This window comes from Heliangelus exortis, chromosome 8 (genome assembly GCF_036169615.1).
Source record: "Heliangelus exortis chromosome 8, bHelExo1.hap1, whole genome shotgun sequence".
Taxonomy (NCBI): domain Eukaryota; kingdom Metazoa; phylum Chordata; class Aves; order Apodiformes; family Trochilidae; genus Heliangelus; species Heliangelus exortis.
Genome location: NC_092429.1, coordinates 16,904,762 through 16,921,541, shown reverse-complemented (window position 1 = coordinate 16,921,541; position 16,780 = coordinate 16,904,762). Strand labels below are relative to the sequence as shown.

Sequence of the window (16,780 nt, the reverse complement as noted above, 5' to 3'; positions counted from 1 at the left end):
CACTGTTTAAGCACAAGTATTTTTATTAGCACTTTTAAATGTTGACAAACAAGCTTCTATAGTTATAAACAGGCCTATAAGCTATAAATGGAGAACACTGCAGATGAAACCAGATTTCAAGAAAAATTAATCAATTCTGAGCCAAATTATATGTTTAAAATTAGTAACAAAATGGACATCACTTGTGATTAAAAAACACACCATGTAAGATTTCCTACAAATATCTGGTTATGCATGAGAAAACTGTATTTTGGAGTAATTCTGATCATCTTTAATTAAAAAGTTTTCCTTAAGAGATATTAAATATTTTGGAAAGTTACTATAAACAGATGAGCTTGTAAGTTCAGAATCAAGTTAAAAATAAGGATGGCTTTTCAGTAATGTAGGTAAACCACTTTTTTTGTTTGTTTTGTTAGGAGGGACATTTGGTATGATGAATGTTATTTAATATAAATTTTAATTCCAAATACATAGGTCGTATTATACAGTCTTTTATAATGTAACTATATTTTTAAGAACATTCTGTATTTTGTTTAAAATGTACCCACTCTATTTATGAATAAAAAATCCGAACTTTAAATTAGTTACTATGGAACTTTTACTCCTTGAAGCATCTTCCAAACTGGACTGTTTTCTATGATATGGGCTTTTGTAATTGCCATTTTGTAACGAGTATCATCTGCTTGTGGCTTGGAAGTTATCTTAAAGGAAAGAAAAATATTATGAGTAGGATACAGTAACTCTTAAGTAATAGAACATTCAACATCTAATTTTCAAATACTACAAACATAAAATTATTCAGCAGTGAAATCTGAATGATTTCTGAAGTAGCTGTTCAGGAATGATGTACACAAAAGTGATGTGATGTATCCCTTTAGGTGCAAGACCAGTCCTAAAAGAACCAGACCTGTCAGCATTGCATCTTAACTATCTGGGTAGTATTTTCACAGAAGGGCATGGTAGCTCAGGATAAGTTGGGTGGTATTGCTCCCTTGGCTATGTCTGGTAACCTTGGGCAAAAAAGTTAGGGGTTATCTGGCAAAACACGAGCTCATTAAACTGGCTTTGCAGAAATAATGCAATGGCAACTGACAGGCTTGTGGTTTGTACTATTGTCTCTTTTTATAGGGCTCTCCTGTTGAAATCTGCTCTCAACATTCTGAACAAGTAGAAAACCAAGTTGAAGTTTATAGGATCAGCAGTAATCTTAAAAGCTTTTAGGTTAATGCTGTATTAAGAGAGACTGGGCCTGATACCAGAAGATTCCCTGAAAGGTTTAAGTTCAACATTGTAGTGAGTAAAACTTTTGCCATATAATAAGTGAAGTTTAGCTTACACACTTCAAAAATTATCAATACTCTGAACAGGCTGATGCTTATTATTGTGAGATGCCTACTTCAGGAAAGGATAAGATGTAAATTCACATTTGATTCATAGCATGTCATTCAGCCTGGTCTTCTTGGTACAGGGGATGCTGCTAGTCCTCATATAGTTAGTATCTAAAGTAGAATTTTTATAGAAAAATATTCTTTAAAAAGTTCAAAATTAGGGTGCACATTAAGCTATATAAATAATATTCTAGTATGTGCATCATTAAAAATCCACAAGTAATTAGTTTTTAGGTTGGCATTTTACCTTTAAGTTGCAGTCATTACATATTTAGATCTCATGTTGGTTCTGTGCTAGTAAATGCAGTGAAAACATCCTAACTTCAATGTATTACAATGATTACTGGTCCCTCTGACCCAAAACGTTTCATTAAGGAAAAAAAAAAAAGTATTTTATAGATCTTGGGTTTTCCTGGCTGATTAGACTTCTGAAGAACTAATATTTTTAAGTAAATACAACCAGACTTACCTTAGCTATAGTTAGCATTAACTTCACAGTTTCAGCAGTGTTGTGAACTGGTATTATCCGTAAATTACTTCCTAGGAATCTGCACATCAAAATAGGTTAAGGTTGCTTTTAGAATGCACATTTCATCTGTTATTCCATATAATTCAAAAAGCATGCCCACACGATGCAAACAACTCCTTACTGGGGCTGCCCCACAAGTACATAAAGATTGACTATTTTTTAAAGGCAGCTGGAGAATTCATGCTGTTTGTATAGCCATCTGGCCCATTTCTGTATTGCTTCTTTAGGAGGGATATGGAAGGGCTCATTTCTTTGAGTTGTTTTTTTTTCTTGGGTTCTCTGATTCAACACTTAAGCATGTGTACAGTCAGAACTAACCCTCTTCTGCTACATTGTTGATCACTGTTCTCAGTGCCAGTAAAAAAAAAGTTGGATGTTTTTTATATTTTTTTTTTATGGCTTTGGAAGAATGCAGGAAACTATCTGAAAATGCTGTGCTAAAAATACTTAAGAATTTGAACTAAATCTTTATAGTGCATTATCTAAATATAGCAACCCGTACGTCAGATATGATTAAGATAATGGGATGTAAAGTCTCTTTCATTCAAGTAGTTTAACCTAGAATTCATTCTCTTTCTATAAATAATGTTACTCATATTCATTCTTGAAGATGGAATCTGAGGATTTAAAAGATGAGCATCAGTTGCCATTCAGTGCAGTGATGGAAAAAGAGATATCAAAGCTGAGGCAAGCACAGAGCCTCTCTGTAAGACTTGTAACTTAAGGGTGTTGCAACAATGACAACAGTTAACATTGCTACCCTTTCCTCTTGTAGAGCTGTAACGTGATACGAAACTAACAACAAAGAATTTAAAATAAAAAAAAAAGTTAATTCAAACGAAGTGCCCCCACTGCTCAGTTGCATCCTCCTGTGACTGCCACCTGTTCTTCCCCTCAGTCTGCTTGATGACTTGGACTCCTTCACATTAAGACCCATGGTGGTTATGTATCTCATCTGAATTTGGCTGCCAGGTCTTCTAATTAGCAAAAATAAATGTTATAGGCAGTGCAAGAGTAGGCACTCTGGTCACTATTGATCTTTACTAAAATCTGATGCAGAAATTGTTTGATTTAGGGATTATGGAAATAAGTAGGTACAACTTTGCTAACACTAGCAATGGGCTAAGCAAAGGGTAAATGAGCAAAGCACAACAAAGAAAGAATTCAATGTGCTTACCTAGGTGCAAGAAAAGCCATTTCTATCAATGCTTTTGCTTCCAACTACAGCAGGTCTAAATTTAGTTTGTATGTTAACAGTTTGATCAATGGACAGAATACTGCTGTTAGAATAAAAAGCTGGTCTTTGCTCCAAGGTGTTTGAAAATTAACGCACGGATTTTGTCACACTTTGAGTGGACCAGGCTAATTTTTGGTACAAATACGAGGACCTAGAGATGTTCTTTAGGACCCTGAGGGATCAAAGAGGTGGAACACAGAGAGGTCAGTATTCCCTCCCATTTTCTGCTCATACTTTATGAAAAAGTCAGGAGGACCAGAAGCCTAACCCCTTTTTTCCTGCTGCTGTCTTCCCTGCTGCTTCACAGTGCTCCCAGGCCTTGGAGACTCTGGGGGTTCAGCCCCAGCTCCCCAGGTGCTCTGCAGAATCCATCGGGGCTGGGCAGAGCCATGGAGCCCTCTCCTGAGTCAGCCCTGTGGCACCTCTCCTTGCCAGCATCGAGATGGGGTTTTGTGTATTTGTGCCTTATCCCAGATGTTACTTCTCCTGACCTAGTAAACCTGTTTCAGTTTTAGTTTCCAACTTTTAAGTCTCTTGTCTTTATTTCCCTTTTAGCTTCCCTTGGGATGGTAGACGATGGAAGTAACAAATCTGTCCTCTGGGTTTTGGTCTGCCCAGACTGCTAAACCATGATGGATTTAGTGAGGACATGAGCAGAATTATCACTTGAGCTGTGACAATAAAGACTGCTTTCCTTCCCCCTCCTCTGCAATATAATAACCCCGCAACGACCTAAGAAAATTGCCTATTTTTCCAGTTCAAGAGAGAATTACATTACATAGCCCGAAATCAATTGAAAGGGATGTCATTTGCTATGTTTTCAGGAACATCCCCTCTTGTTTCATGTAACATGTCAGATTTATTCACTTAGGATTCTTTTAATTTGCCATTAATAAGTGTATGCTTTAAATAATTTTCCAGTGCATTAGCAAAATAAAATTCCTATTCCTGAAAATAACTTGTACAATAAAATTCCCAAATCCAGGACTTCATTTCTTCTTAGCAATTAGTGTTGATGTTGAAATCATACCTTGTCTGAATCCTAAACATGACATTCCATTCTTCTGGTCCATGAAGAGCAGCTGACAAAACCAAAAAACTGTTCCGATGAATGTTTATGAACTTCTGAATTCTTTTGAAAAACTGTTCTTCCCCTGTCCTAAGCAAGTCTTGAGTGTCTGCCAGTATAAATGCAACACCTATTGAAGAAAATTATATACATGTATATGTCATGGCAGTAATTGAAGTTCTCATCACAAACCAGGAAGCAGGATTCTTACTCAAACATTAGTTTAAAAGGCAATGGAACAAAACAGATGAAAGAATTTACATATCTTGACAGTGAAATGCAATAATGTGATTTTGATGAGTTGTAATGAGGATTTTTTAAAAAAATCTACAAATGACTCAGATTATTTTTGACCATAACATCATAAAGACCTAACTGTTGAATCAACTCAAAGTACAGACACGTGAATGCCTTTGAAAGCACATGCTTCAGGAACAAGCAACTCCTGTAGTGAAATTGATTTAGGGTAAATACAAAGAGGTCAGCAAGTTCTGGTTTTGAATGAGAGAAACACACCTGTAACATCTTAAAAGTAAGCTAAACTGTGTACCATAAAAATGACAAAACCCCATCAGCTAAGTTATTCTGAATGTGAAAGTTAAGAAGGATGAAATTTAAGAGGCTTACCAACTGAGGATATAAAACACTAGGCCAGTGTGTGCCCTGTTAATCACTACAGTTCAGGGAAGCTTCAGGATCTTCCCTACTTGTCTAAAGAATCTTCTGCTCTCAAAATGAAGGAATTTAATGTTTGCAGTTTCAGTCATTTGCTAACCAAGCCTGCACAAAAACTCCTTTCTGTAATTCCTCAGCTACCACCAGGTCTACAAACTCAATTTAGGAGATGAAAGCCAAAGATTTTGGTTTACTCTTGTGTTTTCAGCCATGAATACTAAAAATCTTGCTTGCTGTCTTACAGATCAGCAGCACTTGACAGTTTAGCTGCTGATGACCAAATCTAATGTAGCTGTTCTGCAATTCATCCCAAAAGAAAGTAAAAAACAATGAAAATATTTCTTTCTCGAAGTTCTCTACTGTCTGATTTATGTGCAATCACACCACAGCTCCTTCCACTACTGCATGACATTCCAGTGAGGCAGCTTCTATTCAGTTTAGTGTAGCCTGCAATGGGGTCTGATCTTGTATCTCATTAGAACTTCTGAGTTTAAAACATAAATTTTAAAGTACTGTACCAGAAAGAGAAAAAATCACGGATCCTATTTCCACTGATTCTGAGTATCGAACTCTGTGATGTTGTCTTTGTAGCACTGTAGAAATTTCATGATTCTAAATAAATTTTAAAAGATTGTTTTTAAAACAAGTTAGAAAGATTCTTAAAGCACTGTCTGAACCATTATAGAACTCCAGCATCATTTAAAAAATATTTTCATTCCACTTGCGCTAAAAAGTAGTGACATTTTAACTAAACCTTTTCAGCTAATGACATTTTGAAATATCTGAAATGGAAGTTCTCAAACACTGAATGGCAATTCTGTACTCATACATTCAGTTTACCACAGGAAACTCTTGCATAGTAGGGAAGCTAAAACATTGTGCAGTCTGGTTTTGTAGAAGGTGCTAAAGGTGAATTTGCATAAGTGAGGAACATAGTGTGTTTCTGTGACTCCAGTTAATTAGACTGCATTATTTTCCAATGTCAGCATCTCATTTGGAACATAGTTCAGAAAATCTGTATGGGAAATGATTTTCTTTAAAGTTTTTTGACAGAATACAGCCTACTAAGGAATACTAAAAGATGGCACTATGCAACATAATCATCTACACAGTGGAATGGTTTGGATATTGTTTTCAGCCTGTGAAAAGGATTTCTGCAGCATGTTCTACAGAAGCTGCTCAAACATACACATTAAAAAAAAAATCACTGAATCCTTTTCAGCCAACATCTTTAATCTACCTGTTTAAAACACAGACAACTTGCCTATACAGGCGAGTGTCATGATTTAGTGTAAAAAAGTCAGTATAGCCAGTGACCCTGATGAAGATAGTAATGAGGAATGGGAACAATTAATGACAGCTACTAATGAGATATAACTACAATTCTGGAAAACCTTTCTGCTTCAAAGCCACTGCTGACACTGAATTTTTTAATGCACAAATATAAATAACAACTGTAAGAAAAGGGTAGCTGCACAGGGAAAAGAGAAAGCTCATAACCAAAAATGGCACAAAGCAATACCTTGTGAAAGAAAAGCAATCTTAGATTTGTACTCAGCTGTTCCTTAACTTTCTTCATGGGGAACCCTTAGCAACAGCAGGAGTTTTGAGTACAGCTAGGCCTCTTGTTAGTAAGTGTTAATAACCTTCTCATCATATTATGGATTAAAGTTAATAAAACTCTCACCATATTGTGGATCAAGTTGCTCTTCAAGCAGTTCCCAAATTGGAACAGTTTACAGGCTGTCATTTCAAAACAAGCAGGCAAATAAGAACAGACTTTAAACCGAGGTGGTGGAGGAATGGCTTCAACTCCATTCACCCATTTATACAGCAGAGATGGGGTGATAACCTTGTCAGCCAAGCCTGCGTAAGATATTCTTGTGAATCAAAGCCCTCTTGCCTCTAAATTCTCCCCAGCTGGCATGAAATTGGTCTCAGCTGCAGGAACTAATTACCAGCTCCTTGTCATACCCTTTCACTTTACAGAGGAGTGCAGTCCAAGCTTCTTATAATAACAGATCTAAAAATACATCAATATATGTAAGATTACCTATTTTAAACTGAATTGCATGCTTACTGAGTGTGCAACATGCCAATGTTGATACTGTGTAGTAGAAAATAGTGTTTCAGGAGAAACTCAGAAAATTAAAAACCTTTCTGATGGAATTATGTAGTGTTTACTGAAAGAGGCGAAGTGCTGTGTGAAAATGAGTCAGGAGGACAACAGTAAAGCAGAATAACTCAGCATAGGAGGTGGAAATACTCCCAAAAGGTACTGAGTATCTAGAAAAAAACCAATGCGCACAAAAACCAAGTAGTATTTTAGAAACAACTTCTGACTAATGCCACTGTTTTCTCCTAAAACAATTATATTAATTTACATTGCATAAAATATTGTGATGTATGGAATATAGGAAATGCTTCTTCCACCATTTCTTAGCGAGTTGGATGCTGTTGTTGAAAAGTGGTAATGTACCTGCAGAGCTGTACTCATAATAACTGTTGTTACCCATCTTGACTGTTCCTGACCACCAGTTTCTGTCATTTTTTTCAAGGGACTAATGGCTCTGCACTGAAATCTCAGCTGCCACCTTTTGAAAAGCTTGGGGAAAAAAAAGATGACAATTATTACTGGCAAAATAAGAAGGTGAAAAATTTAAGACACATTAAAGATATAAAGATTTAATTTAAAAAAATTAAATGTGTACAGGTGCTCACTACCACTGAACTAATTTAAGATGGCAATTAGGTACCCAAATGGCTGTAAAGAATCTGCATCTGAGAGGGCTTCCTCTGTAAGACATAAGACCCAGAAGGAAGACATAATTTCAGAAAAACATTTCCTAAAAGCACTTAAAATTACTAAGGAACATTTACCCTATTTTCAAAGGGCACACTGGGCACTATGTATCTTTTACACTAAGATACTTCTGGGAAAACTGCCTTGGGCCTCCTGCCCAGCCTGGAGCGGCCCACGAAGCCAAGGTTCTTTCCATGTGCATTTGCATTTCAGTCATATAAAAATACTCCTGGATATGCAGCTTGTCATGCGTTTCTATTTCAGTAAGGCTCATGTGGTGCATCTGCGGCCACAGAAGCCGCCAGGCTGCAGTCCCGAGCCTGGGCTTGGCCTCGCAGCCCTGAGGCGCCTGCCTGTCACGCAGGCACTGCTGGCCGTGCCGGGGATTCTGGAGAGACCATGAAACCTTTGTGCCCGCTGGTTCCCAACCTAACTTTTAACCGGGTCTCTACTCATGTTAAAAACCTGGAAAGGCGCTATGGTGAAATCCCTGTACCCCGTGGGGCCGGGATGACCTTCCCCGCCCTTCCCTCCCTGGAGACTCCCGCCGCGCTGGGGCCCGGCCTGCCTCAGCCCACCTGCGGTACCTCAGCCCGGCAGCTGGGCACGGAGCCTCCCGGCACCAAGCAGAGCCGATGGCCCGGCCTCTCAGGCGGAACCGCGGCTGCTCCTAACCCGCTGCAGCTCAAACCAACCTTTCCGCACAGGTCTGAGGAATAAAGAGACGGCAGACGAAAGCTGCCAACAACCAAATTAAATGCACGTAGCCCACTGCTAAGGAAGGCGGCCTTGGTGGAAGTAAGAACGCCCTGAAGTCGTTTGCCCTTTCCTCGACCCGCTCGACTCCCACTGACCGCCCCGCGTTGCCCGGAGGCGAGAGGCCTGGCTCCTGCTGGGTGCTGCTTCGAGCCCCGACAGCTCCGCAGTGTCCCTGGAACTTCCCCCAGACCCCACAGAGTTCACGTTGGCCTGAGAGAATGCTGCTATCCAAGTACAGGTTGACATTTTTGGACGATAAAAGTGACTGAAAGGACAAAAATGGAAGGACACCAAGTGGATGTAATAAGCAGTGTATGGTAATAGGCCTTCTTTTTCATTGGAAAAATCCCGAGGAAGTGATTTTTAATGGACAGCTAATTATGCAGCTGTTTCTGGGGAAGAATATTCCAAATTATTTTCTATGATATTCTAAAGATAGAAGCTACACAGTACAAAAATGTGTACTGTGAAAGCAAGAAACTGCACCCCTTTCAGTGAAAGAAATAATGAGAATGTTGGAGCTTCTTTTCTCATCATGTAAGAGGAAACAGTACTTCTTTGATATGGTAAAAAAAGAACTGGAGTAATTAAGTAAGTACTGAAAAGAACATTGATTTCCATCTCTGCTCTTCACACAGCATGTGAATCTAGACTCATGCTAGCGACTGAAACCGGTGTTTTTGCTTAAAATCTGAGAAGGTAGGAAAAGCTACCAGTTAAAAGTTCTTTTAACTCTTTAGAGCAGTTTAAAATACAGAGGAAAGCAACTACATTTACATATTTAAAATTACACACTTAAAAAGCAAATTGTCTGGTTTACTTAGAGATAGTCATTGTAGTAATTTAAATATGACTTTTGATTCAGGCAAGTTAGGGTTTACGTTGGATTTCCTTCTGTTGGTCAAATGCACCTGAGTTACAGTTGCTCATCACTGCAAGGGGATGGAAATGCCATACTACTCAAGATAGTAAGTAAAATATTTGTAATACTCAATTTTAAAATTTCGATGGAGTATAAATGTGAAAGCAAATTAAAGGGAAATAACTGATGTATGAGTTATCCCAGTTTTAGTGTTCTGGAGAGCTGTGACAGGACCAACAAACTGAAGCCATTTCCTGTAACATGGAGCCATGTGCTCTGGCTGGATACAAAAATCAAGGATATAAAAACATCAGAATTTATTTAAAAACAGAAATACAAAACAATAAGGTAGTTTTATGACAAGGATTTGATGATCCTGCTGACATGTACTGGTGTGAAGTTTGAATTCATGCACACTCTTAATAAATTTGCATTTCAGTAGTCGAGAAATCTCAATGGTGAAAGAGTAGGAACTGTTTTGTTGTAGTGTTTATACTTGATTTATACTACTATAGTGTATCAGAAGTAGTATTTTGGAATACTTCTAATATGCAGAAGCACTAATTGAACTACAACAATTTGTATGAAAAAAAAATCAGGAGGGAATAGAATGGAATAAAACAATGATTCACAATATGGATGTATTTACAGGTGAGTAGATTTTTGTTTCCTCCAGTCTAATACTTTAAAAAATGTATGGTATCTAAAAGAAAGGATTATTAAATTTTTTAAAAATCTACCCTACAAATTTATTGTACATGACACCCTCCACCTCCCAACTCAAAAACACTTGAGAAGCATTGAAGTTCAATGATGCATAAGTGTGGGACAATGCAAAAAATCAAAAAACAGAAACTGCTTCCTGTCAGTGGTTTGACTCCAGTCGTTAACGGTTTAACTTGTGTAAATTCTGTGTATTGTATTTTCAGTTGGCAAAAAGTTAATACTGGAAACTTAACTGAATATATTTCTGCTTGTCATTACATTTGACAATGTCCACATTTGAAATAAAAATAAGACTCTGAGTCCAAAAGTTCTTAGGGGAGTGGACTCTGCTGCCTCTCTGTAAGAGCCACCCCAGCCTAGAACTCCAGTCCAAATCTTTCTTATGCAGTGAGACAGGCTGAGCCCCAGGGCTAGGAACTGCTCAGGGGACAATTTTGGAAACAGTTTGTTTTGCAGTGCCATTTGAGTCTGAATTTCACTATATGACCTGGCGTTCTCTTTTTATGAGCCTTATGTCAGAAGACCCATTGACTAAAGCTTGAATTTGAAGAAAATGTTTTTTTCCTGTTCTTCAGAAGCATTGTTCTTCCAAGTAGCGTCTCTTCCAAAAAGTGATATTGAGGAATACTGTGCTACCTGATATTATGAGCTAAATTTATTTTACTACTTAACAGTTATCTCTGCTGTGACAGTTTTTGACATTTTGCTAGTCTTAGCTTTAAATCTCAAATGCATTTCTTTTCCACATACCTATGTGATACATTTTACATACAGGTGAAACTGCAAGAGAAAGAAAAGGGCTGTGTCTGGCAGCATATCAAGTAACTCCTGGGAGCAGAGCAACCCATTTAGGCAGGAATAGAAAGATCTTTGGATTAGAACTCCCATGTGATAAAGATAATAGCTTAAGCATTTAGATTAATAATTTATGACAAGGTAAAATCTTTCATCAAATTAGTGTTTCTCTGGGCCATATCCTGTATGTTCTAAACCAGCACCAATTTCTGATTTTGTAGGGCAGTTGCATAGGTATCTTCCTTGTCTGTAACTTTTCATATGAGAACAGATTGGTATCATATCACACATCACCAGTCTTGTTCCTGATTACATGATCCAAGAAAAAGTGTTTTTTTCCTTATAAAAGTGAAAAAGGAGTGAAGGTATACTAAAAAGAAGTAATGCTTTTTTTTTCAATCTACAGAGCACAAATAAAAACTGATGTTAGCAGTTTTCAAGTTCAATAAAGTACAAAGACTCAGCATATAAATGACACATAGGATTTATTATTTTCTGTCATACAGAAATGAAGTAAGAATCTTCAGTATGTAGCATGGGGAAGAAAGCTTTTGGGGCTATGCAACTGTACAGAGATTCTGGAAAGAGAAGACCATGTTCACAGGGAATCACTTGGAAATATGGTTACTTAGGCCCCAGTTAATTATTAAGGTTTGAAAAGCAAGTGGATGGAAAACATGCAGACATTCAGTTTGAGAGCTTTACACCCCCCCTCACCTTCCCAAAGACTGCGAGGTCAAAATATTCCAGGACCATAAAGCCATGGACTACAGGTAGTGACTCAGAACTTTTCTCCAGCTGCATCCTGTTATAGATATATACGATTAACCTTGATTACTAGAACATGATAATCAAATAGAGATTGAGGTTTCCTTCTCTACCACAAAGATACATTAGAACATTCTGTTACAGGAAGGAAGTTTGACTTATAGGTGGGTCTCACGGCCACAGTCATGAAAATTACCTCATTCTATGAAGGTAACAAAGTTTTTACTACCTACACTGAAGGTGGCACAAACATATGGTTTGTCTTACTTATACTGATCTTAAGCAGATTGATACAATTCTACTGAGAGGCAAGGTGCCATGCCACACTCCAAAGAAGGCTATAAAAAAAAAAACAAAAAAACCCAAATATTACTTAATTATACACAAGTTTAAGCAAAATCCCACAAATTAATAAATAAGGATTTCATAAATGAGGATGCTGTAGACTAAAGTAATGTGATGAGATCAGTCTCATAGCCGACTTACACAGCTGGAAAGTAACTTATGTGAGTCAAATTTTTCACCAGGGTTACCAGACTTTCTGTTCAGACACTTAAAAATATCCTGATTTTTTAAAATGTGAATCTGGTACTATTCACACCAATTTCAATGGGAGCAGAGAAAAAGTCAAGAGTCCCTTTCACTCATGTGCATCAATATGAAACCTGATGTACAGCCTGAGTAATTGAACCTGGTCCCCAAATGTTTATATTCCAGCTGCTGTTCAGGTTCACTAGAATATCAATTGATTCTAATCCAGTTAACAGTCATCTTCTGTTAATATACAAAACTGATTTCAAGTATCAATGTTGTTGTTAAATGTATCTAGTTACTGAATTATAGTCAACCTCACCCTCAAATATTGAGCCTTCAGTTACTGAAGATCTCATCAGTATTCATATTTACTGTACAGCTGTGAGAGATCTTTTGTTGCATGCAATGCAAAAAGTTAGATTACTTAGAACTTTGATTTCTCTAATGGAACAGTCTTCTGAGCTGGGAACTTAGCTAATAAATCATGAATAGGGAAGCTACTTAATGGAATTCCATTATTATTTCATACTTTAACTGTATCCAGATGGTTCATCAGGATTAGAACCTCATTAAGTTGAGTACCATATAAAACCACAAATATGCAATGTCTGCCCCCAGAGCCAGTTCCATTACCCTTTCTGCAAAGTGAATGTTAACTTGAAAGCCAAACAGCAAATGTTTAAGTGGATTTGCTCCCATGTTTGCAGAACTGTGGCCTACTATACATTTGTATACAGTATAGTGTAGTTTATACAGTATAGATTGCATAAAAAGCTCAAGTGCAAGAAATAAACAGGTGTGTGTTCATGCATGCACTCTAGTTTTTGCTGTTATTAGGTACCATAGGTAAAGAAAAATTATCAAGCCCAGTATTTTTCCCCAGCTGATAACCACTTTCTATATTAATCACATACCTCTGTTACAGGTTTAGTTTCCTTAAAACCATGCAGTTGTTTTCAATAGGGAGATTGGTTTTAAATTAGCTGAAGAATATAATTCAGCTGTAATTTTTCCAAAGTTGAACACATTAAAGCTTATTTTCCAAACCAGCACAAGCATAGCTTGTGTTCCAGAGAGAGCTGAAAATCAGTATGAATTTTGTGCAGGAGGTTAAAGCTTCTCCTTTCACTGGATTCCAAACCCATTTCCATGGAACCATCTGTTTTAACAAAGCAACTTCTCATTCTCTCTTTTGTTCTCATTTCCTGTGTAGTCCCAGTCATCTTTCAATGTACAAATGTTAAATCACCCCAGCCATAAAATATTAACAGAACGCATACAATTATGACTCCTAAATTGAAATCTTTCTAGCTGCAATTTGTCACCTCTACAACTGTACAATGTTATTAGTAGACTAAATCCAGAAACCTATGAAACAGATATACTGGAGAAATAGCTTTTCAAGTACAGGCATTTAATATAGGCAAGTCCTGAAATCTGCTTCAGTTGAGGTCAACAGTTTTCCCTTGTAGAAACAAAATTGTTTTGTAGAAACAAAATGAGTTCAACAGATGAACAACATAATAGCAGTTCTGATTTCCTTCATACAAACCTTTAGATTTTCTGGAGTGAAGTAGAACAACCATGCTACTAATTATTTTCCAAATGGCAATAATATATATTAAAATTTTTATTACAGTCTCCTGCAATCTGTACCTATAAAAGGTGCAGTAATTTTTTGATACACATTTTCTGAAAGAAACTGAGTAGCTTGTGTGAGAAACATGGGAAGCTGACCGGCCTACTAGTTCCCCCAACATAGTAATAAAATTTACAAACCAAAATATTGCATAATTTTGAAATAATTTAAAATCTTAAAAAGCAAAGTGTGGAATAAGATTGTTAACCATGCACAGTTCCATCACAGAACTCTAAAAGCAAGACATGTTCCTTGTACTTTATTACTAATCTTTCCCATCAATACCCGAAGTCTTTTTCTTATAATATTTTTTGCATCTCAAATAACTATTTCCTGTGACCACCATTATCCTGTCTGCTGAACTTTATTACCATTATCCATGCTACAGACCTTGATAGGGTCCTAGCAACGTGATTTAACTTTGAAGTTACCCCTTCAAACCTGTTTTTTTCTGTAATTATATGATTCTTCTGCAATTTTTCTGTAATTCTATGCTTGTACTGCAAGGTTTTCTTAGAGAAAAACAATTAATATATGGAGTGCCCTTTCCAGTACCCCTACCACAAAAGCAGATGTTTATGTTCTTATCTGATCACTCGTAGTAGCAGCCCAGACTGCCTGCTGATCTAATTTCATGCAGATTTACCTCTCCCCATCTTCACATTAGGTCTTAGTGTCATTTCTTTTGCTACACTATATAAATACGGTATAATCTTATGCCTTTAAAAAAACAAACAAAAATATATTATTAACTGATGCATTTTTCTAACTGTTGCCTCTCTCTTAATGGTTAAGCTGTTTTCTTTCTGCAGTTCTGCCACACTCTACCAAACTGGCATTTGCCTGTCTCCATTCTGTGGAAGCTAGGATCTCATTTTTACCACAGTCTTTAAGGACACGCTCCTATCCAGCCCTGAAACTGTTATTTTATACTCATCTGTCTTGTGGGGCATTTTCAGTGAAGCCAACTGTGTTTTTCCTTTATACCCTGTCATCTTCGTTTGACTCCTATCACCATTTTTATTTCCTTGGCTTCCCTAATTGTTTTTTCTTTTTTTTTTTTGAGTAGATCATTTGGAAGAACCTTCACTATCCTCAAATTTCTATAGTGGTCCAGGTGTCTGAGCCTCAGTTTCCTTCTCTTTTCCCTTTACAAAACAACTGTTGGTGATTTATTTCACTAGTACTATTTTAGGTAGCATCTTTATGTTAAAAACCCTGCATAGCTATTTCTCCAGTCTACACTACAGGCTAATTGTCCTAGCAAAAAAATAATGATGCCGATTGCATCACCTTTTGGAGGTCTAGCCTATTTTAATCCTAATCCATCCATACACACAGAACATAAGATGTCATTCAGGGTAGGCAGACTCAGAAGCATTACTTCAAACTGATTTTTGAGTCCTTTCCTCTTAATTCCACTGATAGTTCACTAAATTTGTTTCTGCCTGTAGGATAGAGACATCTTTACCCATTCACATAACAATCTCATGTAAACTGTCATTGTCACCTTTTTACTGTAACATTGTCTTCTCAAGCTTTGACAAATCAATTTCAATGCTTTTACTAATTCAAAATACTACTGCAAAGGTCATTCTTAAATATTATTTTGTCTACCCCATCTCTTTAGTTTCTCCAGTGATGCCTTTCACTGTTTTATCAGAGGTACACAGCCTGTCTTTACTTCAGAGGTTATTCAGAACCTCTTAATCACTATTCACTTGGAGCCCATGACACTGTCCTTGGTTGTTTTTGCATAAGAAGTTTTCAAACAAACACTTGTCAATTCATGTTTCAGATAAGAGGCCAATACAGTGGTAAATGCACTGCCAGGAGGCATAAGCAGGACTCCAGAGAACCCTGGTCACTGATGCTATTAAACAGGTAGCCACCTACTCCTGCTTACAGCTTGAACATCCTCCTGAATGAGGAGGGACCTTTAACCAAGGTCAAACAGGAAGAGTCCAGATGACACACACAAGGCTGCTCAGGAATATATCCCTCATTTTCCAGCCTCCAGCTCTCACCCTCTTATTTTTGCTTCTCATAATCATGCAGAATGACAAAATTACAATATTTAAACTGACTGTGTGCTGAGACCATTGCTCATCAGCTAGACAAATACTGACACTCATTTGACCTTTCCATTCATGTTTTTTGTTTGGTCTTTTGTCTTAAGTGGGATTATAACCACTCTGTGGGAAATCCTTGTTTTCGTTCTGTATTAGTAGTGTCTAGCCAGTGATGCTGGTCTGATTAAGCCCCACAGGCACTCTGGTAACACAAATTACAAACAATACTGCTTTCTATTCCAGCTATGTCTACAGAGACGATTTGGCTGTGGGAAGCTGAATCCTATGGCTGCATATGTACCAACTGAACAATATACCAAATCCTAACCACTGGACTACTGCAAGTCTATTAAAGGAATGGCAGTATCATCACTGGGGACTTAAACACAGAAGCTAATTTAAATTTTCATGCAACTGGAAAAGTAAATGCTAAGAAAAAAACCTATTAAAAAACCCCATATATGATTGCATTTCATATGACAAACATGAAAACTTACGTGCAAGCTGTTAGTGTTACTTTTTCAATTCAGGAGGAAGTTAAATATCGGGGTAAAGCAACAGTTACTCAAAAGAGACCCTTGTCTTTCACTTTCTGTCATTTTTCCTAATCTTCTATCTTTTTCCCATCATTTCAGCTTAAGATGTGAATGCCCACTAACTAGCATATCATCAGGATTTTCAAGTTGATTAAACACTATTTTAAACAACTTTTACCTTAGTCTTTAAACAGAAATTGAGAAAACAACATTCATCGGCCTTCTGTAAGAAGTTTCTCCAGAGTTTCATCTTTCTCTATGGCTAATAGTATAGTTCTTTATTTTATCCAAAAGATTCCCCACTGTTGATATACCTTGTAAACTTCAAGGTGAAGAATACGTTTTCTTGATGATTTGCACATCTGAAAGTTCAGACTCACCCAGTATG

At 37.1% G+C, this 16,780-nt stretch overlaps 1 protein-coding gene across 4 annotated transcripts; it reads right to left on the bottom strand.

Annotated features, from left to right (window-relative positions):
* On the bottom strand, nt 1–9,023 carry C8H1orf146 (chromosome 8 C1orf146 homolog). 4 transcript variants are annotated; one of them, XM_071750714.1, is made up of 6 exons: nt 8,397–9,023; nt 7,411–7,503; nt 5,417–5,510; nt 4,185–4,353; nt 1,858–1,936; nt 1–701 (listed from the first exon to the last, which is right to left on the bottom strand). In XM_071750714.1, the coding sequence occupies exons 2-6, from the start codon at nt 7,444–7,446 to the stop codon at nt 588–590; spliced, it is 492 nt and encodes a 163-aa protein (XP_071606815.1). In that variant the 5' UTR covers nt 7,447–7,503; nt 8,397–9,023; the 3' UTR covers nt 1–587. The 4 variants fall into 4 exon arrangements, with proteins under 4 accessions (XP_071606815.1, XP_071606812.1, XP_071606813.1 ...); XM_071750711.1 differs by having other exon boundaries at nt 7,378–7,503; nt 8,397–9,009; XM_071750712.1 differs by lacking the exon at nt 8,397–9,023 and adding an exon at nt 8,167–8,352 and having other exon boundaries at nt 7,378–7,503.
* Nucleotides 9,024–16,780: the final 7,757 nt, after the last annotated feature.

Excerpts from the sequence above, each read along its gene's own strand:
- C8H1orf146 (XM_071750711.1), bottom strand. The coding sequence starts at position 7,446 with ATGACAGAAACTGGTGGTCAGGAACAGTCAAGATGGGTAACAACAGTT. Across the intron at positions 5,511-7,377 it reads TTATGAGTACAGCTCTGCAG|AATCATGAAATTTCTACAGT; the intron begins GTACATTACCAC and ends AAATTTATTTAG. Across the intron at positions 4,354-5,416 it reads CGTGATTTTTTCTCTTTCTG|GTGTTGCATTTATACTGGCA; the intron begins GTACAGTACTTT and ends TTTCTTCAATAG.